This window comes from Phodopus roborovskii, unplaced genomic scaffold, assembly GCF_943737965.1.
Source record: "Phodopus roborovskii unplaced genomic scaffold, PHOROB, whole genome shotgun sequence".
NCBI lineage: Eukaryota > Metazoa > Chordata > Mammalia > Rodentia > Cricetidae > Phodopus > Phodopus roborovskii.
The window spans coordinates 35,894,558-35,921,049 of record NW_026126525.1 but is presented as its reverse complement, the minus strand read 5'-3'; the positions used below and the strand labels follow the sequence as shown (position 1 = coordinate 35,921,049).

The 26,492-nt window shown below is 40.2% G+C and overlaps 1 protein-coding gene across 2 annotated transcripts in view; it reads right to left on the bottom strand.

Annotated features, from left to right (window-relative positions):
• Rfc1 (replication factor C subunit 1) overlaps nt 1-26,492 on the bottom strand; it is a 66,988-nt gene that overhangs the window by 12,949 nt on the left and 27,547 nt on the right. The window contains exons 5-15 of one of the 2 annotated variants that reach the window (XM_051198410.1): nt 24,667-24,899; nt 23,634-23,711; nt 20,830-20,907; nt 19,610-19,697; nt 17,436-17,713; nt 14,645-14,752; nt 12,367-12,546; nt 10,414-10,518; nt 2,765-3,164; nt 1,991-2,103; nt 827-941 (exon numbers count right to left, since the gene is read on the bottom strand). In XM_051198410.1, the coding sequence (XP_051054367.1) occupies nt 827-941; nt 1,991-2,103; nt 2,765-3,164; nt 10,414-10,518; nt 12,367-12,546; nt 14,645-14,752; nt 17,436-17,713; nt 19,610-19,697; nt 20,830-20,907; nt 23,634-23,711; nt 24,667-24,899 (1,776 nt within the window). The remainder of the gene's footprint in view (nt 1-826; nt 942-1,990; nt 2,104-2,764; nt 3,165-10,413; nt 10,519-12,366; nt 12,547-14,644; nt 14,753-17,435; nt 17,714-19,609; nt 19,698-20,829; nt 20,908-23,633; nt 23,712-24,666; nt 24,900-26,492) is intronic. The other variant, XM_051198411.1, reaches the window with a different exon arrangement.

Sequence of the window (26,492 nt, the reverse complement as noted above, 5' to 3'; positions counted from 1 at the left end):
AATGCCAGACTGCTCAAGAGTGCATTAATACTTCCACCAGCCATATACAAGTAATAACATGGAGAGATAGCTATCAGTACAGTCTTTGCCTTGAAAACACAAGAACCTGAGAGCAAACCCTACATACAACACACATTTTAAAAAAATCTTGGGTGTGGTGATGTCCACATATCACACGAGAGAGAGAGAGAGAGAGAGAGAGAGAGAGAGAGAGAGAGAGAGATTGATTATTGTGAGAGAGGATGTTTTCTGAGCAACTTCTTTCAAAAAATAATTTCTACCATTAAAAATACCAAGGTTCTAAGAAATTCTCCACAGGCATGTTGATCCTTAACTGATACATCTTCATTTCCCCCACTAGTCACAACTGGAAATACAATGGGCCCTTCCACAGAGATGACATCATATAGCTCCAAATGCCACCCCACCCGCCCCGCCCCCCCCGCGCCCAAATTCTTCAAGGCTTTTTGAACAAGTATCATCCTTTTACTGGTAGATGACAGAATGCCCAAAGCACAATTTCCCCTCAACCACAGGCCTTATGACCTCATACAGCACACTGCATTTTTTCATTTATTTTCCATACTCCTTTATGGGATTCACCAGTGAATTGTCTAAATCACAGACAAAATGAAAACTATGTGCATGTACACATTTTCAGAACCCTCTAAGAACAAAGAGGGTAGCCAGTGCTCCAATAATTAGGTCAGAGGACTTTCCTGTCTTCATGTACCAGGATGCTTACCACACAGTGGCACTCACTACACAACACTTAAGTTACTTATTCTTAAACACATCTACAGCCACAGTTCAAAAGGGCACATACTTGTATAAAAGCCTTTGATGCTGGTGTTGTTCAATGATTCAGCAACAATTGCTTTCAAACTGTTCTTACTCCGAGTATCACTTGCATTTAGTTCCACGTAACTGTAGCCCAATTCCTAGTCAAAATATTGGAAATGGTTATTATCACAGTGCAAATGACCCTCCCCAGGGGGAGCTAATTAAATAACACAGAGGTTCCAAAGTATTGAAGATTCTTAAAATGCCATACAGACATACAACATACAAAGTTTGCTCTTAAAACCACAGCTGGTACAGTGTCATACCTGGTTATCAGACCATCTGCCACACCATCTCAGTGGTTATGTTCAAATAACCCTTAACTTAATAATGGCCCCAAAGAACAAGAGTAGGAAATGCAAGGAGGGACCAGTACAGACAAAAGAACACACTAACCCTAGTACAAAAGGGCAATGCTGCAGGGCACAGAGGGAAAGCATGGTACACAGGCCCCTGTACCGCCTGAAACTATGTCATCAACCAGAGGCCTAGGACACATCCTCCACATTTAAGGGGAAATGGACGCTATTATAATAGCCAATAGAATAACAGGTTGGGGGGGGGGGCAGTTGTTTGTTTTCTTTGTTTTTTTTTAAACATTCCTTTAAAGATTTATTTATTTATAATATATACATACAGAGTTCTATCTATATGTATGCCTGCAGGTCAGAGAGGGCACCAGATCTCACTACAGATGGTTGTGAGCCACCATGTGGTTGCTGGGACTTGAACTCAGTACCTCTAAAGAACAGCCAGTGTTCTTAACCACTGAGCCATCTCCCCAGCCCCCTTTCTGAAATATTCTATGTGTCCTGGAACTCATTATATAGATCAGGCTGGCCTTGAATTCACAGAATTTCACCTGCCTCCCCAGTGCTGGGATTATGGCCATGCAACACCATACCCAGCCAGAATAATAGTATTTCTTTTTTTTTTTTAAGGATGGAATGACAAACATCACTAGAATCAAAGAAAATTCTAAAGTTTGTCTTAGAAAATATACACCGTACGGTTTACACATCAACACACACAAGAGTGCACACATGCACGCACGTACACACACACACACACACACACACACACACACACACACACACAATCCCTGCAAGGTTTTACCTTTCCAACAGCAATTTGGCAGGGCACCCACCTGACACACAAGAGAAGCTGTAGTAGTTTTGCCAACACCTGGTGGGCCAGACAGCAGTGCTGCCTTGAAACTGGAACCATCATCTTTGCTGGAAAGTTTGCCAAACCTCGCTGCTAGGGGAAAGTAAATTCCAGAGCATTAACTTACGCCATCTACCAGACACTCCAAAACAGCAGGAATCATTCCTGAACTGCGCAAGAGCATCCCAAAGCACAGAGGGAGAGAGCAGACCTACCACACTACCAGAAACAAATCACACACACACTATGCCAATTCATAGCCATGTTATGCCTTTCCCTCATGGGCCCTGAGCACTCTTGGTGCTCTATCTATCTATCTCTATCTCTATCTATCTCTCAGACCTTCAGACCACAGGACTGGTCATTCTTTCTGCCCAACATCACATACACACCTCCCTTCACCTAGGTGTCTACTTGGGCTCCAAGTCTTCCAGAGAGCTCACATCCTCTTCCCTGACCAGCATCCCCAGAGCTCCCTGTACTTACCACTACAATAGTACTTGGCACATGCATTTAGTAGCTGGCTCATAGTCTCCCAACTCTCTGGGGGCTCCTCCCAAATTTCTGGGGGCTCCTGAAGGGCCTAATTTGTTCACAGAAGCTCCACCAGAGCCTAGTACAGTACTTGGCCTCTGAACAAGTTCTCAGTAAATATGTGCTGACAGGTAAATAAACCAACCATGAGCCTTTTGCCCATGTGTGCAACATTACATGTTGACAGACAAACATAAAATGAGTGAAGTTGTGAAATCACCATGTTTCTTCTCTTCTGGAGAACTCTTGTGCCAGTTTCTAAGCCAGCGTAGCAGTTTGTTGGCACAGCTCTGGTCACCTTGCTGTCCAATTATGTTCTTGAGTGATGTGGGCTTATACTTATCCACCCAGAGCAGGCTTTCTACTTTGTTCCCACTGCTGTCCTCAGCCGGAGCCTGAGCATTGCTGTTTCGAGGCGTCTCCTTGACTACCTGCTCCAAGAAGTTCAGGCCCCTCCGAGACACATCTGCTTCCTTCTTTATGGCTTTTGCAGGGCTGTTCCTTTGGGGAGTCAGTTTGCTCTTTTTAGACGCTGACTCCTTCTTAGTTGGACTAGTTTTTCTTTTTCCTTGCTCATGTTTTTTGGGTGTTTGCTCCAATTTGGACTTTTCTTTCTTCATCTGAAGAAGGGGGGAGGGGAAACCTGATGAAACACAGATTTCTATCCTGCTACATATACCCAAGGTGACACAGGAAAGTGAGCTATGCCATCCAGGCTGCTGTCACAATGCAGTCACACACTGCAGTGTGTGAAGTCACTGCTTTCCAAACATTATACAACATATACAGAAAGCCAATGATATAGTGGTCATTTTTAAAATAAAAGCATAGGGTCATAGAGTAAACAACACTGTTTTTAAGTTTCCTGACTACACTGTCAAGAAAACAATTGTTTTAAAGTTTCTTGACTACAAGTTTTCCTCAAAAACTTGTATATAAAAAGTCAGAACACCACTGTATTATATGGTATAAATACACATTACAGCCATAAAATGAGAGCCCAAAGATCCATTGGAGAACTTAAACAAACAAAAAATTATGGAGATTCACACAATGGGACATTATTTAATCCTAAATGGGATTGACTAGTAATTCAAAGTACAAACTGATATGCCTTGAAGCCATTATAAAAAGTGAAAAGGCTAAAAACAAAAGCCTTATATGATATGATTCTACTTATATCAAATGTCCAATAGGCAAATGATGGTAGATATCATTCTGTAAATATGTTTCTCATACTGGTTAATGAATAAAGCACTGTTGGCCAATAGGAAAGTAAGATAGGAGGGAACAGGAGACAAGAAGGATTCCGGAAGTAGTAGGGAGGAGATCCAAGATGAAGGATGGAGAGAGAACAACACCAGCCCCTCTCTCCGGTAAGATAAGACCACATGGAAATACTTCAATTAATAGAAATGGGTTAATACTTAAAACAGAGCTAGCTGATAAGACACTAGTAACTGGCCTACAGCTTTATATCAAATACAGAGTCGCTGTGTATTATTTGGGTCTGGCGAGGTGATGGGGCCAGACCAGCAGGGGGAAAACTACTCTTAACAGGCAAATCCAAAAAACAGTACAGTGACTGCCAGGCAGAGGGTATGAGAAGCAACCATGAATAACTACAGGATTCTTTTTTGGAGGTAATGACAATGTTTGGAGTTAGATGCAGTGACGGGGCCAACAAGATGACTCAGTGGGTAAAGGGTTGCCACCTAGCCTAATGTCCTGAGTTCACTCCTCAGATCCCACATTGTGAGAGAACCAACTCAAGCAAGTTGACCTCTGACCTCCACATGCACACCATGTGCCCAGAGACATAAAACACACACAATCAAATTTAAATATAATTTTTAGTTAGATAGTGATGATCACTGCACAGATGTGTTATGCTTTTAAAAATGTGAATTTTGAGGAATATAAATAATATCTTAATATCTAAGAGTTAAATGCCTTCCGGTAATGCTAGAACTTATGAATGACCATTTAAGGGAAGACATTTCTAGAAATTCAAAATAACTATCCACTCAAGAAAGTTATCAGTTACAAAGCAGAAAGTCATTCCACTCATGGAGAAGACCAGCAGACTATCTCAACCAAGTCATCAAGATTTGTCAATATCATGTACATGAGACACAGAGAAAAGGACACAGTACCGCCCTGTGGTATTCATGCCAAACTAGGTAACACAATCTAATTGTGAGAAGAAATGTAACACAATGCCATGATAGACATTCTATAAACAACTGACCAGAGTAAAGTAAGAGAAGACAGAACTGCCCTAAGCTGGAGGAAGCTGAGATAGTGCAAGCCAATGTAGTGTAGGATCCTGGAGCAGAGAAAGGACAACAAGGAATATCGTGCAATGTGGTGAACAAACATTGCAGCTAACCATGAAGCAACACTCATTCCCTACTTACTGAAGGCTGACCATGGTTACAGAATCCACATCATTCCCTGGGACTTTTCTATTGGAATAAACTGGGCAGATAGACCATCATGTCACAATGGTGATGGTGCCAGGGGCAATAATCTTGGCACCCAGGCACTCCTGTGTCCTGCATGTGGACAAGCAGGTAGACGGTGGAGAGAATGTGATAGTACTGGGAGATGCAGAAAATAGAAACGGAAGGGTTCAGAAGGATGGACTAAGTCCATCATGCCCCCAGCTTAGCCATGTGAGCCAACTCTTTCTTCTTTTTTTCCCCTTTGTTGAAAGTCAATAGATTAGTTTCTTTCATAATTTTTTTTAAAAAAAAAATACTCCTAATAAAGCTTCACTAAAAATGCTGGTAAACTCCTCTTTATAAAACAAAGAATGAGCTCTCTTTGTGTTTTCCTGGCCTGGTGGCTGCAGGCAAATCAACTCACTCCCTGAGGATCAAGCAACCCAGAGTCTGCTGACATAGCTGTGTTAGTCCCGCCCCTGCTCAGGGAAGAGGTGAGTATGGGCCCCATTCTCAGGCCCAACTTCCATTTGCCCTCTTTGGCATCTCCTGGCCTGGCGGATGCAGACAGGTCAACTCACTCCCAGCATGATCTGCCATCCAGAGTCTGCTAACATCGCAGTGCTAGTCTGAACTCAACCCACCAGGAGAGGGAGTCTCTCAGACCCACCTGCACCCATCATGAGACCCATTAGAGTATTGGACCTGCTTGCACCCACTGGAAGAGAATCTTGGACCTGTACCCTCCAGGAGAGGAAGAGAACCCGCCTGCTCCCACTGGAAGAAGGCAAAGGAAGACAAAAATATAAAGACACATTCAACAACAGAAAAACCAATAGGATGCCACCAGAGTCTAGGGACTCTACACCAGAACATCTGAACATCCTGAAGCAGAGGGGAACGACTTACAAACAACTTAATGAAGATGACAGAGACCCTAAAAGAGGAAATGAGAAAATCCTTTAAAGAAATGGAAAAGACAAACCAAAAATTGCAAGAAACAATTCAAACAGTGCAAGGTTTGAAAGCTGAAATAGAGACCCCCCCCCAAAAAAAAAAAAAAAAAAAAAAAACACAGTCTGAAGGAATGTTGGAAAAGAGAACCTCAGGCATTGAAGATAAAGTAGGAGAAATAGATTGATCAACCAAACAAAATCTTAAGTCCAACAAATCCCTAACATAAAATATTTAGGAAATATGGGATACTGTGAAAAGGCCAAATCTAAGAATAATAAATATGGTAGAAGGTGAAGAAACTCAATTCAAAGGTGCAGAAAATATATTCAACAAATTCATAGAAGAAAACTTTTCCAACCCAATACAAAGAATCAATGTAACAAAGAGTTGATTCTTTGAGAAAATCAACAAGATAGACAAGCCTTTATCCAAACTAACCAACTAACTAACCAACTAACTGAGAAGGAACATGCAAATTATCAAAAACAATGGACACTGAGGAAATCTAGAGAACCTTCAGATCATATTTAGAAAACCTGTACTCCACAAAATTCGAAAATTTAAAGGAAATGGACAATTTTCTGCATAGATACCACTTACCAAAATTAAATCAAGAACATATAAGCAATTTAAATAGACCTATAACCCCTAACGAAATAGAAGCAATTATCAAAAGTCTCCCAACCAAAAAACTCCAAGGGCCAGATGGTTTCAGTGCTGAAATCTACCAGAAATTCAAAGAAGAGCTAATAACAATACTACTCAAAGTGTTCCATACAATAAATCAGGAACAAGACAAGGCTGTCCACTCTCTCCATATCTCTTCAATATTGTACTTGAAGTTCTAGCTAGAGCAATGAGACAACAAAAGGAGATCAAGGGGATAAAAATCAGAATGGAAGAAGTCAAACTTTCACTATTTGCAGATGATATGCGAAATTCTACCAGGGAATGCCTACAGTTGATAAACACCTTCAGTAAAGTGCTAGGAAACAAGATTAACTCAAAGAAATCTGTAGCCCTAGTATATTCAAACAATAAAGGGGTTGAGAAAGAAATCAGAGAAACATCACCCTTTACAATAGCCACAAACAACATAAAATATCTTGGGGTAACACTAACCATACAAGTGAAATACCTATATAGCAAGAACTATGAATCTTTAAAGAAAGAAATTAAAGAAGATAACATAAAATGGAAAGATCTCCCCAAGCTCTTGGATAGGTAAGATCAACATAGTAAAAATGGCAATCTTGCCCAAAGCAATCTACAGATTCAATGCAATCCCCATAAAAATCCCAGCACAATTCTTCACAGACCTTGAAAGAATAATATTCAACTTTATATGGAAAAACAAGACCCAGGATAGCCAAAACAACACTATAAAATAAAGGAACTTCGGAAGGCATCACCATCCCTGACTTCAAGCTCTATTATAGAGCTATATTCCTCAAATCAGCTATATTGGCACAAAAATAGACAGGTAGAACAACGGAATCAAATTGAAAAACCCTGATATTAACCCACATACTTACAAACACCTGATTTTTGACAAAACAGCTAAAATTATACAATGGGAAAAGGAAAATATCTCCAACAAATGGTGCTGGCACAACTGGATGCTGTCATATAGAAGACCAGATAGATCCCTATCTATTGCCATGCACAAAACTTAAGTCCAAATGGATCAAAGACCTCAACATAAACCCAGCCACACTAAACCTCCTGGAAGAGAAAGTGGGAGGTACACTTGAACAAATTGGTACAGGAGACCACTTCCTGAACATAATACCAGTAGCACAGACACTGAGATCGAAAATTAATAAGTGGGACTCCTGAAACTGAGAAGCTTCTGTAAGGCAAAGGATACAGTCAACAAGACAAAATTACAGCCCACAGAATGGGAAAAGATCCTCACCAACCCCACATCTGACAGAGGGCTGATCTCCAAAATATACAAAGAACTCAAGAAGCTAGTCACCAAAACACCAAATACTCCAATTAAAAACTGGGGTAAAGAACCATAAAAAGAATTCTCAATAGAGGAATCTAAAATGGTTGAAAGACACTTAAGAAAGTGCTCAACATCCTTAGCCATCAGAGAAATGAAAATCAAAACTCTGAGATACCATCTTACTCCTGTCAGAATGGCTAAAATCAAAAACATCAACAACAGTTTATGCTGGAGAGGATGTGGAGAAAGGGGAACACTCCTCCACAAACTTCATACAGCCACTTTGGAAATCAGTATAGCAGTTCCTCAGAAAAATGGGAATCAGTCTACCACAAGATCCAGCAATCCCACTCTTAGACATATACCCAAAAGATACACACTCATACAACAAGGACATCTGTTCATCTATGTTCATAGCAACATTGTTTGTAATAGCTAGAACCTGGAAGCAACCTAGATGCCCCTCAACTAAAGAATGGATAAAAAAAAAATGTGGCACATTTACACAATGGAGTACTACTGGGGGGGGGTGGATCTTGAAATTCACAGGCAAATAGATGGAACTTGAAGAAACCATCCTGAGTGAGGTAACCCAGTCACAAAAAGACAAACATGGTATGTACTCACTCATAGACATAGAACAAAGGATCACCAGCCTACAATCCACACCACCAGAGAAACTAGGAAACAAGGAGGACCCTAAGAGAGACATACAAGATCCTCTGGAGAAGGGGAAACAGACAAGATCTCCCAAACAAATTGGGAGGGTGGGGGGAGGGGAGAGGGAGTTAGGGAGGAGGGCAGAGGTGGACATGACAGAGCAGGAAGATTGAGTCAGGGAAAGAATAGAGGAGCGCAAGAAAAGAGATATCATAATAGAGAGAGCCATTATAGGTTTTAAGAGAAATCTGGCACTAAGGAAATGTCCAGAGAGCTATAAGGATGACCCCAACTAACAATCTAAGCAATAGTGGAGAGGCTACCTTAAATGCCCTTCCCCATTAATGAGACTGATGATTACCTTATTTGCCATCCTAGAGCCTTTGTCTAGTAGCTAATGGAAACAGAAGCAGGCACCCACAGCTAAACACTAAGCCAAACTCCTAAAATCCAGTTGCAGAGAGGGAGGCGTGATGAGAAAAGGGGTCAAGACCAAGCTGAAGAAACCCACAGAAACAGCTGGCCTGAACTAAAGGAAACTTGTGTATCCCACAGACTATTAGCTAGAAAACCAGCATAGATCTGACCCAGACTCCATGAACATGGGTGCTGGTTAGGAGGATTGGACAGTCTATGGGGCCTCTGGTAGTGGATTCGTATACTTATCCCGAATATATGAATGGACTTTGGGAGCCCATTCCACATAGAGGGATACTCTCTCAGCACAGACACATGGGGGAGAGCCTGGGCTCTGCTCCAAATGATATGACAAACTTTGAAGATCCTCTATGGAAGGCCTCACCCTCCCTGGGAAGCAGAAAGGGAATGGGAAGGAGGTTAGTGTGGGGGGGGGGGGGCAAGCGGGGGAGGGAAGGGAGAGGGAACTAGGATTAAAATGTAAAAAACACTTGTTTCTAATTTAAATAAAAAAAGAAAAAGTCAAGGGACCTACTTTGCCAGTAGTAGTAATATGGCACATTTTATGTACATTTGTTTCCTCTACTTTGGAACTTATTTTGCCGTTATATATCGATTGTACAAAGTATATAATAATTCATGTATATAACACATACTGATTGCATCCTCCCCATTATCCTCCCTGTCTCTTCCTGTTGGTTCCCCACCCCCTCTTCCCAGAGACCCCTTAAATTCCTATGCCCATTTTTTAAATCTGGATTTTTACATTTGGGATAAAAAGACGAAATACTTGAAAAAAATCAATTCTCATTTAAAAAAAAATAGAATAGAAAACAAAACGTTCAGGCAGGACCATGTATAATAAAGTCTACAAGAATACAGAATATGGACTGAAGACATGACTCAACAATTAAGAGCACTTATTTCTCTTGCAGAGGAACCCAAGTTCAGCTCCCACAACCCATGTCAGGTGGTTCACAACTGCCCAGAGCCCAGAACTCTAGTTCCAGGAAAAGATGCCCTCTTATGGCCTCTGTGGGCACTGCTTTCATGAGCATGTATACACACACATGCTCACACACACTTTAAAAATTGTGGTCAGGTGTGGTGGCACATGCCTTTAATCCTAGCATTTCAGAGGTAGAGGCATTCAAATCTTGAGTTTGAGGCCAGTCTGGTCTATATATCAAGTTCCTTACCAGCCAAGGTTAAATAATACACAATACTATTTGTTACACTCCCTCTTTCCTCCCCTGAAAAGAAACAACAAAGACATGCTGAGACACAATCTTCCAGGTCAAAAATAAAGAAGGTAAATTACTTGTTATACACAAGAGTTTGATTTTCTGTCCAATAGTACTGTCTATTGTGCATCTCCATCAAGCAGGAGGTTTCTATACCAACTTCAATAAACCAGGTTTGTCTTATACACACCTCAGCTTCAGCAGCTATTTCATACTTGGATTTCTTGCCTGGCATAGTTCGAATCAGATCCAACAGACCATCTTCATCAAGAATTTTTGTTCCCAAAGCTGCTGCCTGTTGATTAAAATGCAAGTCATCAGAATTCCATACAAATCATTTGTTGTTGGAAAGGAAAATATACTTTAAGGTCTACTAGCAAATGAAGAACCACACTGCAAATTAAGTAACACTAGAATTTATTTTTAATTATTTTTGAGCTTTTGCCAGGCGGTGGTGGTGCATACATTTAACTCCCAGAACCCTGGAGGCAGAGACATGTGGATCTTTGTGAGTTCAAGGTCTACAAAGTGAATTCATGACAGGCAGAACTACACAGAGAAACCCTGTCTCAAAAAAACAAACAAACAAAAAATTATTTTATGTATGAGTGCTTTGCTCACCTGTGTGTCTGTGTACCATGAGTGTGCCTGGTGCCCAAGAAGGTAGGCTTCAGATTCCCTGAAACTGGAGTTATGAACAATTTTGAGTGGTCACATGGGTGCTGAGAATTGAACCTAGGTCTTTTCCAAGAATAACAAGTATTCTTACCTACTGACCCCCAAAAATGGAATTTTAAAAGAAAAAAAAAAAAATCACCAGTTACAATTAAAGGCAAAATACAGTAATCCAGTAATGGATATTGATCAAGAAAGAGGTTATAAAGCTGCTTTCCCAGTTTTAATTCTGCTGTTGATTTTTGGGGTTTTTGTTTTGTTTTGTGTTGTTTTGTTTTTCGAGACAGGGTTTCTCTGTATTGCTTTGAAGCCTGTCCTGTAACCAGCACTGAGTGCTGGGATTAAAGGAATGTGCCACCAACACCCAGCTGATTTATTTTTCATTTTTTTTTTTTTGTTTTGTTTTTCTATTTGGTTTCGGGGGGTGTAAATGAAGTACATTAAAAATATAATTGATAGTGAAAGCACAAAGTCCAATGTGAAGCCCCACAGCTTCAGAATGGATATTGTAACTGTATACAGATTCCTCTGAGATGTATATATACACTTAAGAGTCTGGCTAATGTTACTACCTAACGTCTACTTGCAAATTATTTACACACAGTTTTAATTGTTTTAATTACCATTAAAAAGAAAGTAATGGGTCTCAGGATGGAGCTCAATAGATAAGTGTTCTGGGTGCACTAGCAAAAGGACTTGAGTTCAAATCCCCAGTACCTACATAAAACACTGGGTGTGTCTGCATATATAACTGCAGCATTGTGTAAGGCAGAAACAGAGGTGGGCTCCTAGACACCAACCCAGCCTCAGCTTCAGTAAGACTATCTCAAAGGGATAAGATAGAGAATAACAAAAAGTATCTTACATCTTCCTCCGGTCACCACACATGCACATGAATGCACAGGCAGAGCGCCTCGTCCCTCCCCCCACCACCCACACCCACAAACTCTCTCTCTCTCTCTCTCTCTCTCTCTCACACACACACACACACACACACACACACACACACACACACACACACACAGAATGACTGAAAGGCAGGCAGGAGGATACAGACTTTAAGGCCAGCTTGGACTATGAAACAAGGACCTCATATATAGATAGGAAATAGGAAGAGAAGGGGAGGTTAGCCATGGCACCACATTCCTATAATACCAGTATTCAGGAGACAGAGGCAGGATGATCAAGAGTTTAAACCAGCTTAATCAATACCGAAAGATCCTTTTTATTCAAAAAAAAAAAAGGATTAAAGATGTATTTCAGTGGTAGTTTCACAGCAGTCCATCACTGAGGAAAGGGAGGACAGGGACTCAAACAGGGCAGGAACCACAAGGCAATAACCGTGGAAGAGGCCAGGGTGAAGGCTTTCCTCTTCTTTTTTCACTGAAATGTGGCCAGGAGCATTACCACAAACAGCCACACTGGCAGGCAGGTAGACACTACCGTGAAGAGCGCCAACAGCACCCACCTTGTCACTCTTGGACTGTCCACTGTCCCGGCCCATGACCAGATAGTTGGTTTTCTTGCTCACATTTCCTGTTACTTTCCCCCCATAACGTTCAATTAAAGACTTGGCTTCTTCTCGTTCAATGGACTCCAGCACTCCTGTGATCACAAATGTCAGGCCTTCCAAGCAATTTTCAGCTCCCTAAAAACCAAAATGTTCAAGCAGAGAAGAAATTACAAGGTAGCTTTCCAAAGAAATATTTGGCAGCCAAGTCGAACAAGCTGACTTTTCTTATTCAATATCATAAAAAACCCCAGCATGAAACCTGGCTAGAAATTACAGCAGAACCTCAAAGTAAATCCTGATGAATTCCTACACAGCTAACATTTAACACATATCAACAAATGAAGGAGGAGAAACATACTGTTAGCAAAATTAGAATTACCCATTCATGCAATCCCCCACTTTTCATATTTAAATCAGTAATTCACTTTCATAGCTTCAAGTAAACAATCAAATGTAATCTGCCACTGACACACCCATTGTTGTTAAAAGCCCGCTTTGGTTCTGGAAAGCCTATCAAGTTGGAGCTCTCATCATCCTGATCATTACCCAACTGAGAGTGAACTTATGCTAGAAACATCAAGGTCAGATAGCATCATCCAACCCACTGGAAAGATAACTGGCCATCTAAGAGCTGACCGAGCTTCTCTTCATAAGTCTGAACTACAACTCCATACAGTTAAGTATTTTTTTAATAACATCTACTAAATCATACAAACAAAACGGTCATTATACATGATGTCCTGCTCCTTATTACTCCTTGAATAGCACTGAGATTGAAAAGAAGTTAAACAAAACTGGAAGCATTTTCCAGTATAAGCTGATTGTTCCCCCCACCACATAAAGAACCTTTCTTGGAACAAACAAGGAAGGAAAGAGTAGTTATTATTTACTGAGAAAGAAAGGAGAAAAAGCTAACAGCATCTCTTCAGTCCTTCCGTTTCCAGGAGAGAAATGAACTATTAAATCTTCTCAACAGACTCCAAGTCACCCTAGGGAACTCCACATCAAGAAGCTCCTCCATTTCAAACCCCAAACTACTGTCTCCCAAGTGCTCTCGCACTGGAGCTCACAATATCATGCTATTGAGCTAAAGCTCAGCCTTCCATCTCATCCATTAAAGGACTCCTCTACAGCTCTGACTCCAGGAAACGACTGGCAGCCTCAACCCCTTTCAACATTCCCTCACAGCCTTGCTGTCACAGAAACACAGTAGTCCCCTAGGGACAGCATTTGCACTAAAGTCCTCCAACAGGCACTTGTTCAATCTCTCAGTGTTACACTGTGTACAGAAGGCAAGGCTGACCTCTTCTTCCAGCCCCTTTCCCTTCCCTCTAGCTACCTACCTTTAGAAGGACTTCTAATCGCCTTATATAGCAAAGTGAAATTTAAATTTAAATGTCTACCGAATAGATCTCCTCACCTGTCAGAAGCCCCATGGCACAGTTAATTGTCTCCCTTCAGCAAGAAGCACACTTTAAGTACCTCCCACCTTATAAACATCCACCTCTTCCCTTAAATCCCACTCTCCATTTCTACTTCACAAGCAAACTTACCAAAAACATCTGTCTCTATTTGTCACCTCACACTCTTGAAGCCACTACATCAGCTGTCTCCACTGTTCCTGCTGAGGCCATTAAGGGCCATTACTCACATTACTAAATGCAGTGGCTAAGTTTGAGTCTTCTCTTTGTGGGAACTTTCACAACGCGGCAGACCACACCACTCAATCACCTTTCTTGCCTGCACTTCTCCAATGCCGCTCACATCAGACTTCTTTCTCATATCTGTGCCTGCTACTTTTCACCCCCATTTTCACAGAGAGGCTGTGATAAGGCCCTCTTTTCTACAATTCCTAACAATAGCAAAATTACAGTTATGAAGTAGCAATGAAAATAATTTTATGGTTGGGGTCACCACAAGAGTAACTGTATTAAAGGGTCACAGCATTAGGAAGGTTGAGTGAGAACCACTAATCTAAATGATCCACCCAGGATCATTCATGTTTCTCTACTATACTCTCTAAGAACACCTAGGACTTTTGTCTCACAGCACATAACACAATCACTATCAGATACTAATCCATTTACCATGATTTTCCTTAAGCTCTGAGTCCAGGAAGGCTTGGAAAAGCCCATCCCTTCTCAGACTACTTAGTATTTAAAGGACACTTAAGTGTCCATCAGTGAGTCACAGTATAAACAAGGACTTCTAACACAATCCTCATGGCTCTTACCTTGGGTATTTCTTTGGAGCCCAGAGCTTTGGGACCTTCACGATTTAAGTAGCTTCGATAAGCTTGATAATTAGTGCGCTTCTTTTCAGAATCTTCTGGACTTACAGACTTTGGCCAAAGAGGGAAAATAAATAAGTAAATAAATAAATCATGTAAAATTAAGTAAGATGTACCTAGAAAGAATTACATTAAGATAGATAGATGTAGGTAAACAGGCAGGCAGACAGGCAGGCAGATAAATGTAGGTGAACGTGTGTGTGTATGTGTGTGTGTGTGTGTGTATATGCATGTATGTATGTATTTCTGGTTCAGGGATAGTGGGTGTGTCTAGCACATGTATATTGGGGAGGGCACCCTAGATAACTTTTAGAACTACTACAATATTATGTCATTATTTTTCCAATTCCTACTTTACATTACTTTAACTTAAAAGTAACTCCAAATCTCCTAAAGTAGATAAAATATTCATTTGCATAAATAAGTGATTTGGCCAATACGATAGTTAAGCTAGTTTTGAGTTAAACCAACTACTGCAGCTGATCCTAGAATCCAAACTTCTTGTTGTTTCTGAGGCAGGACTCACTGTGTAGCCCCTGCCTGGCCTAGAACTTACTAGGTAGACCAGGCTGGCCTTGAACTCCGAGATCTACCTAGTCTGCCTCCTGAGTGCTGGTATTAGTAGCATATACCTTCATGTCTGGCCCCAACCCTACTTAACAATGGCTCTCACCCATTAAAAGATCCTTATCAAAATACAGCTGCCTAGACCATGTGTCCTGGGAAGCCGTATTTTTAACAACCACATGCAACTGGGAACGTCATTCATTTGTAATAGTAATTCTGTTTTGTAAAACTCTGAAATAATTTTGGACTATCTGTATGCCTGCCTGCCTTGTTGTTTGTTCTGTGACAGGGTCTCACTATGTAGCTGAAGCTGGCCTTAAACTATCAATCTTTCTTCCTCAGCTTCCCAAGTGCTGGGATTACAGGTATGCCCTACACCTGGCACATTCATTTATTAAGTCAGAATATCTTGACTAAGATCAACTGAATTTACTGAACTCTAACATTCCTACATACAGGTTCTGAGTTACTGAGTCCAACTTTGAAAACCACCATAAAAGTAACAGTATCACTTTTTAAACTTTTATTTCCTCCTCCCCCAAAAATAGTCACCCTTCCCCATACACTTAGTATGCCTGAAGAAAAACCTCTCCATCAGATAAATATTTAGTGAAGAAAAATCTGAGGGCAAAAAGTTAACTGATACATCAAGCATATTTATGACCATTTCCTGCAAACAAAAGCATTTTAAAATCATCACCATTTCACAGTTCTGTACACACATACAATGGTGATGAGCAGTTAACAGACACTATTCTGCTTTTAATGCTAAGTGCCTATGTGGCCAGAAGGAATGGTGGTTTCTCTTATAAATAAATCTAAAGTGCTTCCAAAATGAAGACCCAAAAAGACTTTTGGTTGGTTGGTTTTTGGTTTTTGAAACAGGGCTTCTCTGTGTAATAGCCCTGGCTGTCCTGGACTCTCTTTGTAGACCAAGTTGGCCTGGAACTCACAGAGACCCACAGGCCTCTGGCTCTCCAATTCTGGAAATCAAAGGTGTGGGCCACCACTGCCCAGCCAAAAAAAAAAAAAAAAACCCTTCTTAAATAAATCTGAAAATAATATTCTTTTTGTGTCTCTGGGGAACTCACTCTGTGGCTCAGAAGGAGCTTAACTGTGAGATCTTCTGACTCAGTCTCTCAAGGAACTGGGATTATTAAAAGCCTGTACCACCAGTTGGGGGGAAGGGGAGCTTTTGAAAGCATCATCTTGGCTGGGTTGGTGGTGACACACACCTTTGATCACAGCACTGGAGAGGCAGAGGCCGGTGGATCTCTGAATTCCAGGGCAGCCTGGTCTACAAAGGAGTTCCAGAACAGTCACAGCTATTACATAGAGAAAAACAAAAATAAAAATAGCTAAAATAGGTGTAGCACTTATAACGTGTGTGTGTGTGTGTGTGTGTGTGTGTGTGTGTGTGTGTGTGTGTGTGTGTGTGTACCCATACTACAACATGTGTGGAGGTCAGAGAGAAAACGTGGAAGACAGGTCTCTCTTTCCACCATGTAGGTCTCAGGAACAGACCTCAGGTATAGCACCCTTATCCATGAGTCATCTCAGTGGTGCCCAATGCATCATCTTACCTCTATTCTACATACATACGGAGTAGCAAACAGATCAGGATCACACATATGTTCAGCAGTAGAGCTATAATCTAAACCTGTTCTAGACTGCTTGAAGGCTCAATGCTCACACTGCTATTTTGTCTTCAGAGAGTCAAAGACTAGTTCTGCCACTTCACAAGTAATCTTGGAAAAGCTACTTAAACTCAACCTTGTTTCTTCATCTTTACAACTTAAATAATAAAAGTAAATGTCTCAAAGGTGTTAAAGGCTATGGGATATAATATGTGAATATGAACACAGTTTCCCATATACAATATCAATGCATAGTGGCTCATTTCGCTTTGTTAATAATCAATGTTCTCTAAAAGACTTAAAAGATAAAATCTTCTGGGGTCAAACATATGGGCTCAAATATTTTAGGCAAGTACTCTACCACTGAGCTACACCCCCACCTTCAAATTATATTTTTTTTGTTTGTTTTTGTTTTTACATCCCAAAGTTTCCCCTCCCTCCCCTCTTCCCCAAATTATATGTTTTTTAAAACAATGTAAGAAGCTGAAAACAATCAAACTTCAACCAACATATATTCCCAAAATACATACCTCTTTTTTAACTGGAGAACTTTTGGTTTTCTTGGGAGTTTGTTTCTCTCCTTTGAGTTCAATGGTGCTTTCTTTTCTTCTTGAGGCCATAAGTTCTGTGTCTTTGTAAGAACTTTCTTTTTTTGCTTTCATAAGTGCCAGCTTGGAGCTGGCCTTGGGAGAAGAACAGGCTTCCTTCTGATGAGCTGACGATCTACAGGGCTGCTCAGATCCTTTGGAGCTCCCACCTTTGCTGCACTTAGCAGGGCTGCAGGTCTTGCTTTCATTTAAGCAATGTTCTGCTTTTACAAAGAAAAGATCAAGATTGCTATTTTAACAATATTACCCAGCATCAACCTTTTTATTCTTCATCTTAAAACAGTTTGATTTTAGTAGCACATAGTATCACATATGATTTCAAAACATTTACTACTTTAGCTCACATAGCATACTTATTTTTTTTTAACTTAAATGTTCACATAATATTTCCTAATAATCAGTTCAAATTAAGAGATCTGTCATTTTGCCAGTTGGTGGTTGCACCCACCTTTAATCCTAGAACGTGGGAGGCAGAGGCAGGTGGATCTCTGTGAGTTCCAGGCTAACCTGGTATACAAAATAAGCTCCAGCACAGCCAAAGCTACACAGAGAAACCTTGTCTCAAAAAAACAAACAAAAGAGAGATATGTGTCATTATAAATTTAAATTATCCATTTGCTATATTACTATAAACAACATAGAAAGATATGGATGTAGCTCAGTAGTGTAGTGCTTGCACACATCCCAGTGTGAAGACAGATTTCATTCCACAGATATGCTATTTACAGAGACAAAACTTAATGACTGGAATATGTTGCACAGAATTCTATGAAACAGTGGGAAAGCCCCAAATCCTGAACTGCCAAGGCTAAAAGGTACTATATAAGCAGATTTACCTTCTATTAGCCCCCCCACATACACACTGACTCAATCAGTTATGAATAGAAAATATTTTGTATATGTACAAACCATGTACATTTTATCCTGATCACTGTTCTCTAAACAATAGCATAATAACTATTTACACAGCACTACACTGGGTAAAATGTATTAATCTAGTAATAGTTTAAAGTGTACAGGAAGCCAAACTTCTTGTAAACTATATGCAAATTCTAAACCTTTTGCATGAAGAGCTTGAGTTCCCACAAACATGGGGATCCCAGGGATCATAACACCAATCCTTCACAGATAATGAGGAGGAGGTGTCTGGGCCACAGGCCTGTATCCCAGCTACTTAGAAGGAGGCTAAGAGGCAGGAAGACTGCAGCTCTAAGGCTGAGATACAGAATGATTCAAGGACAGCCTGGGTTACTCAAGTCAGTAGGACCCTACCTCAAAATAAAAAGTAAAAGGAGAGCTGAGAATATAGCATGTGCAAGGCCCTAGGTTTAATCCCTGGTGTTGCAAAATTAAAAAAAAAAAAAGGGGGGGTAAGAAAGGGCAAGGGGTGGCTCTATCAGTAGATAGTTGAATATCAAGACCATCATAGAATAGGCCACCCAAGACAATCAGAAGAGCTTCAGATGGTCTGAACAATCAGAGGCAACTCTGTGATACCATGTCTAACATGAAAACATTGTTTCTTTGTCTTCACACACTGAAATTAAAAAGTCAAAGTACCTAATGCACTTTTCATAACACTAAGTGCAGAAGGACACTCTCCCAGCTAGTACCCAGCTTTCAAAGTGCAGGTGATCCTTGACTTAGGACTGTTCAACTTAAGTTTTCAACTTCATATAATGGTGCAAAAGAAACGTGTATTCAGCAGAGAAACATGGCTTCTTTTAAGGTTTGATTTTACAGGACTGTGATTGTAAATCAGCCCACCATCTCTGTGGATCCCACACTCATGGGTTCAGTATTTCTGAGATACTGGGCATCAGCAGTGAGACTCTCCAGTGTGCTATGCTGCTGACACACAGAAAGCTGGACACATACCTGCACTTTTCACTATGACATATTTTGCCTTTTGACAGAGTCATAAACATAAGGACATCATGAGGCTAGGAGCATCTTTATCTAAACAGAGCATGTTCTAACAGTTCCCTAAAATGTCCACCCAACAATTAGTGAAAAAAATGCTTAAGCAAAGTCACCAAGAGTCTCTTCTATAAAGACAAGTAAGTACTCTCTTACATGGCCTCTGCTGGCATTACCTTTATTAGAGTTTTTATGGCTTTCTGCTTTGCTTATATCAGCTTGGACAGGTGAAAATGATTCTCCCTCTTCAGGGTCCTTTCGGTCCTAAACAGTGTAAAAAAAAAGTATTAAGTAATGGGAAAACTATTACCACACAATCTGCTGTTAAAATGGATTAAATTTTTAAGTTTAAGGGTCACCTTCCAAACCAAACAAGCAAGATACTAAAATAAACTGTCATTCATTCATCCATAAAAGCTACCACAGCAAAGGCAATAATTTACTTCATTTTACTGATAAGGAAACAGATAAAAGATACAACAATACTCCAATAAAACATCTCATCCTATCCCAGTCTCCTAAACTGGAAACAGAAGTCTTATTAGTGTTTCATTTATTTCAACTCCCAACTACTAATAGTATTATGCAGCTAAAATAGAAACAAACACCAAAAAACTGAAAATAAATTAATGTGAAGTAGGAAAATAAAAGAGAAGCCAAGAATGGTAGCTAATGCCCTGATCTCAGCACGGGTAATTTAAAGCCAATCTGAGCTACACAGAGCCAGGCCACCCAGAGCTACATGGTAAAAAGTGCCTCAAAAGACAAAGCATAAAAACACTCTCTCAAGAGAAAAAGAAGTGCAACCATGAGATTCTGCTTCCTGTAAAGAGTATTGTAGTTATTAAAGCCACATGCTATAGAACTGATACTCATTACTCTGAATAAGGGGAGAGGGGATATCCCTTCTGATAAGGAATAAAGGCAAAACCTATGGTTTTGTAGGCAAGTTCTGATTTGTTTTATTTCTTGAAATCTTTTAGAAAGAATAACTTTGTAAATGAATTTCCATACACACACACACACACAATTGCAAATTCAAACAATTTATTGTCCTCAATAAATAAAGTCACCCCATTTAGTGCACCTTCATGGGGACCTGAAATCTGATCCCCAGCACCCATGGAAAGCCAGGCATAGCAGTGCAGGAATCTGCATGGGAGGAGACAGGAGGATGTTGAAAGCTCACTCACTGGTCAGCCAATCTAAAAGAAATGGTAAGCTCCAAGTTCAGCTAAGGTAGAGAACGAAGACCTGACATCTACTTCTGACCTACCTACATGCAAACACTCTCACACACACACACACACACACACACACACACACACGCACGCACGCACATGCACACATGCACGCACAGAGTAAGCAATCCAACATCATAATACTATAATGTTACCTTTTTGGTTTTGGGTTCTTCATCCAACATGGCTAATGTTCGAGCAAACTCTTCATCTTCATGTAACTGTCTCTCCAGCTGTAAAAAAACATCAACACAGTGAGATGCTTTTGTTATTTTTGTATCTAAACACTTTTAAATGTGTGCTTCATATGTTTAGAAGAAATCAGAAAAAACTTCCTAAAATAATAACAACTTCCCATTAAACATTACAGTCAAGTAATATCAGGCTCGTTTCAAAGAACCAAGTTTACAGACTATATACCTCTAGATCTGCAAGCATAATAAAGTTGGTGTAGTTTAAATTTATTTCTTCATTTATTTCATTTATTTATTGTATATGTGGGTATGCATGCCATGGCACACATGAAGAGGTGAGAAGACAACTTGTAAGAGTTGTTTTTCTCTTTGTGAGCTCCAAGGATTGAATTCAGGCCCTCAGAGGCAGTAACAGGCTCCTTTACCTGCTGAGCCATCTCAATGTCCAATGGAGTCACCATATTCTAAAGTGATATTTCTTTATAAAATCAGAAGTCACATTTTCTCTTAATGGTCTTAGCATAACATCTCTTCATTACATGTTTTGGGGTTTGCTTGTTCTAAGGAAACATTCATGTGTGTGTGTTCATCTATGTGGGTATGTGCAATTGAGTGCTGAGACCAGATAAGGGCATCATATCCCCTGGAACAGGAGTAATAGAAGCTATAACCCACCTGACATAGGTGCTAGGAACCAAATTCTGGTCCTCTACAAGGCAATATTAGATCTTAACTGCTGATTCATCTCTCTAGCCTACCCCACCCTTCTTTCTTGAAATGGAGGTCTTACTACAGCTTCAACTGGTCTGGAACTCACTATGTAGACCAGACTAACCTCAAACCACAGAGATCTGCCTGCCTCTGTCTCCAAAGTGCTGATACTAAAGGCATGTGCCACCACACCTAGCTTCTCCTCCTCCCAGTCACCTTTTGTGGAAGGCAGTCTCATGTAGTCCTGGGTGGTATGTATACCAGGCTTTGAACTCACGAACATCCACCTGCCTCTGCCTCTTCCTCTTGAATATTGAGATTAAAAGTGTGTTCAATATACCCAGCTTACTTATATGTATTTTAAACTCTAGAAATATCCCTGGGCTGAGTGGTAGTGACGCACACCTTTAGTACCAACATGAACTACTCCATAGTCAGTGTCTGCAAACACCAGCTCTTCTGGTCTTCTCCTCCACTCACCGTTCTCCTAGTCTCTGGATCCTCCTCTTTATCTCTGGGCTCCATCCTGAAAACTCTTCCTTTTGTTTACATTCTCTCCAAGGTGTCGTACAGGTATACAAGTATTAAATGACACACAAATGCTAACAACTTCCAAATACATCACCTCAGCTGAGAGCCTTGCATCCTCCGCTACCTCCTCTGCATCTCACCTGGAGGTCTATCAGACATCTGCAACTTAACTGTCAAAACGGAACTCTTTTTTTTAAAACATTGTGTATATGTGTGAGAAAGTGTAGAAGTGTGGGTTTTCATGTGGAAATCAGGTGGCCAGCCCCCATAACAGAACTCTTTAACTTCTCTGTGCCAACTGGCTCTCCATCCTGTGTTCTGGACTCATAATAGCATCATCATTAACCCAACTGCTCCTGACTTCAAATCTGTCAGCACCTCTAAGGCCTTGAATCACCTCTCACTATCTCTTCCACCTCCTACCTGATACAACCAACATCTCCCACCTTCCATACCTTTACAGTCTCCAAGCTGGTCTGCTTCTGCTCATGCCCAACTATTGGGAAAGACTTCACTTGCCCTGTTTGCATTACAGAAGCCAGTGTGCTTTTAAGACCCATGAAGTCATGTCACTTTATAAGAACACCAATGGTGTTCCATCTCACAGAAACTAAATCTGAAATACTGACCAACCAAAGTTCTTTTCATGGGTATCAAAGACCCACTGTGACCTATAGGACTTGCTGATGGCCATTTCTCCAAATTATCTCATAACTTTCTTCTCACTCATTTGTTCAGTCATACTGGTCTCCTGAGCACACTTGCTATTCTGTGCTTAGTGGGAATCTGAACAGCCACCACTGACTCGATGTGCATCGTCGTCTGACACTATGCATTCCCTACCTACCCCTGAACTACACCATCACTCTTCTTCACTATGCCTGAATTACCCAGCATTATTTTCTTCCTTTGTTTCCAATTTAAACTGTAATCATGTACTACTACATCAATGCTAGGCAGATATGAGTTTACAGCTCAAGACAGCATCCTGAACCAAACACAGACTTTGAAGTCATCAGTAGATAGTAACGAAAGCAACAGGAAAGGGCACACAGTGAAGCAGAAGGACACAGGAGCAAATGGGATTCTTTCAAATGCACTTGAGAACCCTCCTATTCACAGAACTTCAAAAATTTTACATAAATAATTATCTATTAGTCTCATAATTTATCTTTTACAGGAATTTATGTTCCCACAAATTAAATTTTAATTTATTTTACACCAAACTTCTAATGAAGCTCAATTCAAAATTGGACTTTAACAATTTTGAGCTAAGCATGGTTGTACACAACTGTAATCCCAACACTCATAAAACTGAGGCAGAACTGTGAGTTTAAGGGCAGACTGTGAGTTAATGGCAGACTGGCCTACAGTGAGTTCTAGCCCTGTCTTGGATGGACAGGCAGACAGTCAGTAAAGCCCCATTCAAGTGGAGAAAAAAACTAAAATATCTTGATTATTTATAAATAAATACCAAGTCATAACATCAAGTTATTAATGATAACTAAGTGGAATGGCAATACCTCTGCATCTTCATCAAGCTGCAACTGCTTGGCGATGGCCTCATCATTTAAACTGGAATCATCTGTGTTTTGAGAAGACTGTATTCCAAAGAAAATCAAGCAAGATAAATTGGGCTAAAAGTAAATACTTTTTTGGCAACACTTAATTAAACCCATCAGAGAGAGACAGATCCATTGGTAACAGTCACAACCCACAGCATCAACAATGTCAAGATTACGGCTGTTCTGATGACATCCAGTTTCATAGGAATAGCCTACAGACAGAGGGCTCTTGCTTTGTCTTTTGGTATGCTTAAGAGAAGTGTGCACACACACTATAGGTTAATACTTTAGCTGCAAAGTAGTTTAAAACATTGGCCAACCAATATAAGCATGATGGTCCAGCCCTATGAAGGTACCAACGAGTCAGCAACCACAACAGCACAGCGCACACTGAGGTACTACTTCCACAGGATTTCATCTATATGCTCATTTCCCAAATGGCCAGAAAAAGATGAATCCAGTACCAGTCAAACTAGAGAAGATCAGCATAGCTACACTGTTAATACAATATGTTTATCTCATTTCAAAATAAAATTGTGTACCTCTGTCTGCTGAAGTCAATAGTAAAATAAGTTTGCATTTTGAAAGTTCCATTTAAATTCTAAGAACTGTGACTTTTTCTTATAGTTTAAATGTTTTTCTGCTTTCAAACAAAAAAATACATACATACATACATATATATACATATATATATATTTATTTATTTATTCTAATTCCCATAGCTTCCAATATTTGTCTATAATCATGGAAAAAATATTTCATTATTAGTAAAGCATAATTGCTCATTTATAATATACTGTTTTCCTTATTAGTACCCATGAGTGGTATCAATCCCAAATATTCTTTTTGCTGTTGTTTCAGTTAGTCATTATGGAGCCCAGGCTGACCTCAAACTAATGATCTTCTTGTCTCAGTGTCCCAAGTGCTTAAAACAGAGGTGCACACCAGCACACCCAACAATCTTCACACTCCTTGCATGCAGAACACTCACCTCTTTTCTTTTGCTTGCCACCATCTTCTTACCAGATCTCTGAACACTTTCAGTTCCAAAATAATCTAGCACTGACGTTGGTGTAAGTTTTATTGGTGACAAAGGTTTATTCTTAGTCTTAGGGTTTTCTTCATTCTTTTTCATGTTTGATACACCAAGGTAACTGTTTGTAGATACTCCATTCTCTTTTGATTTGGAGGCTGCCTTTTTACATACAAAGTCATCGTCTTCATCTTAAATGGAAAACGTGTTTTAATAAGCATAGGTCTTAATTATATAAATTAATCGTTTCTAGCAGCTTTAAAAAAAAAAAGCAATACCTCGAGTTGTTTTTTCTTCCTAACTTCTGAATTTAAGAGTCATTCTTACATTCACAAGGGTCAGGCCCATGGTTATACAAATATTTTCAACATACCCATTATATACCAGGCACTAAGGATACAACCAAGAAGCTAAGAAGAAACTACTTCAGTAATGAAAAGATACATGTCCTGATCTCATGGAACTTGTGTTCTACAGGAAGAACTAGACACACTAATTTTATATCTACACACATATATACAAATACAGACACACACACACACACATTTTATTTTCAAGCTGCATGAGGAAGAACTAAAACAAGAAAAAATACTAAGGAGTGATTAAGAATACAGGGCCAATCTCCAGTCATGACTCCCCACACCAAGCAGGGAATGATTACAGAAAGGGCTACAATTTAGTGGGAGAGTGCCTGCTTAGCACACACCTAGATTCACTTCCCAACACCATAAAGGGGAAAAAGATGCCCAAGAAAGTGAGAGATGTTGTTTCTGATAAAGCAATCATCAAGGAAAGACTACTCTTGGGAGATCAAATTCAAGACCAGGCAAGTACACTTCCTCACTCAGCTACAATCCTTTGTCTTTAAAGACAAAGTCTATATAGCTCAGGCTGGCTTTGACCTTCCTACATAGCTGGGGCTGACCTCAAACCTCCAGCCTCAGCAAACCCTAATGCTGAAATTACTAGGATGACCCAAAATATCTGACTAGGGGAAGTCTCTTTGATAAGCAACATCTGCTTATCAGATGTTGTTATCATCATCATCACAAGTCCTGAGATGAAGATGCCTCTAGCAAAAACAGTTAGATGATATAACTACAAGCACCAAGCCTTACAGCAAGTGTGCTCCCAGGTAGAAGGCAGTGCAACTCCAAGAGTTCAGGCAAAGAAGTTGAAATCAAATCCTACAGGACTTCCTAGGTGATAGAAAGAAACTCTTGTTGTGACAGGTGTTGGTGGCACAGGCCTTTAATCCCAGCACTTGAAAGTCAGAGGCAGGTGGATCTCTGAGTCTGAGGCCAGCCTGGTCTACAAGTGAGTTCCAGGACAGCAGGACTAATACAAAGAGATACGACCCTGTCTCAAAAAACCAAGGAGAGAGAGATAGACACAGAGACAGACAGAGAAACAGAGAGGCAAAGAGAAACAGAGAGAGAAACTCAGGTTGCAGCATACATTTAATGCCACACCCTAATTAAGTAAAGGCAAAGGTAAGGAGTTCACTCCAGAAGTCATTACAGCTCCAGACAAGATGCTGACTACAGCAGGTTCACAGAGGTGGTAAGAAGTTCAGACTCAACTACATACATATTGAGACTCAACTACATACATCTTGAAGGTTGATGTCTAAAAATTATCTAACCATTTATTTGGGGACTTCAAACTGTTTGTTTTGTCACACTTTATATCCCAGAAGAATTTCCAGCAGCCAGGGAGATGACTCAGTAGGTACAAGTGCTTTGTTGCTAATCCTGATGACCTGAGTTCCATCCCTGAGACCC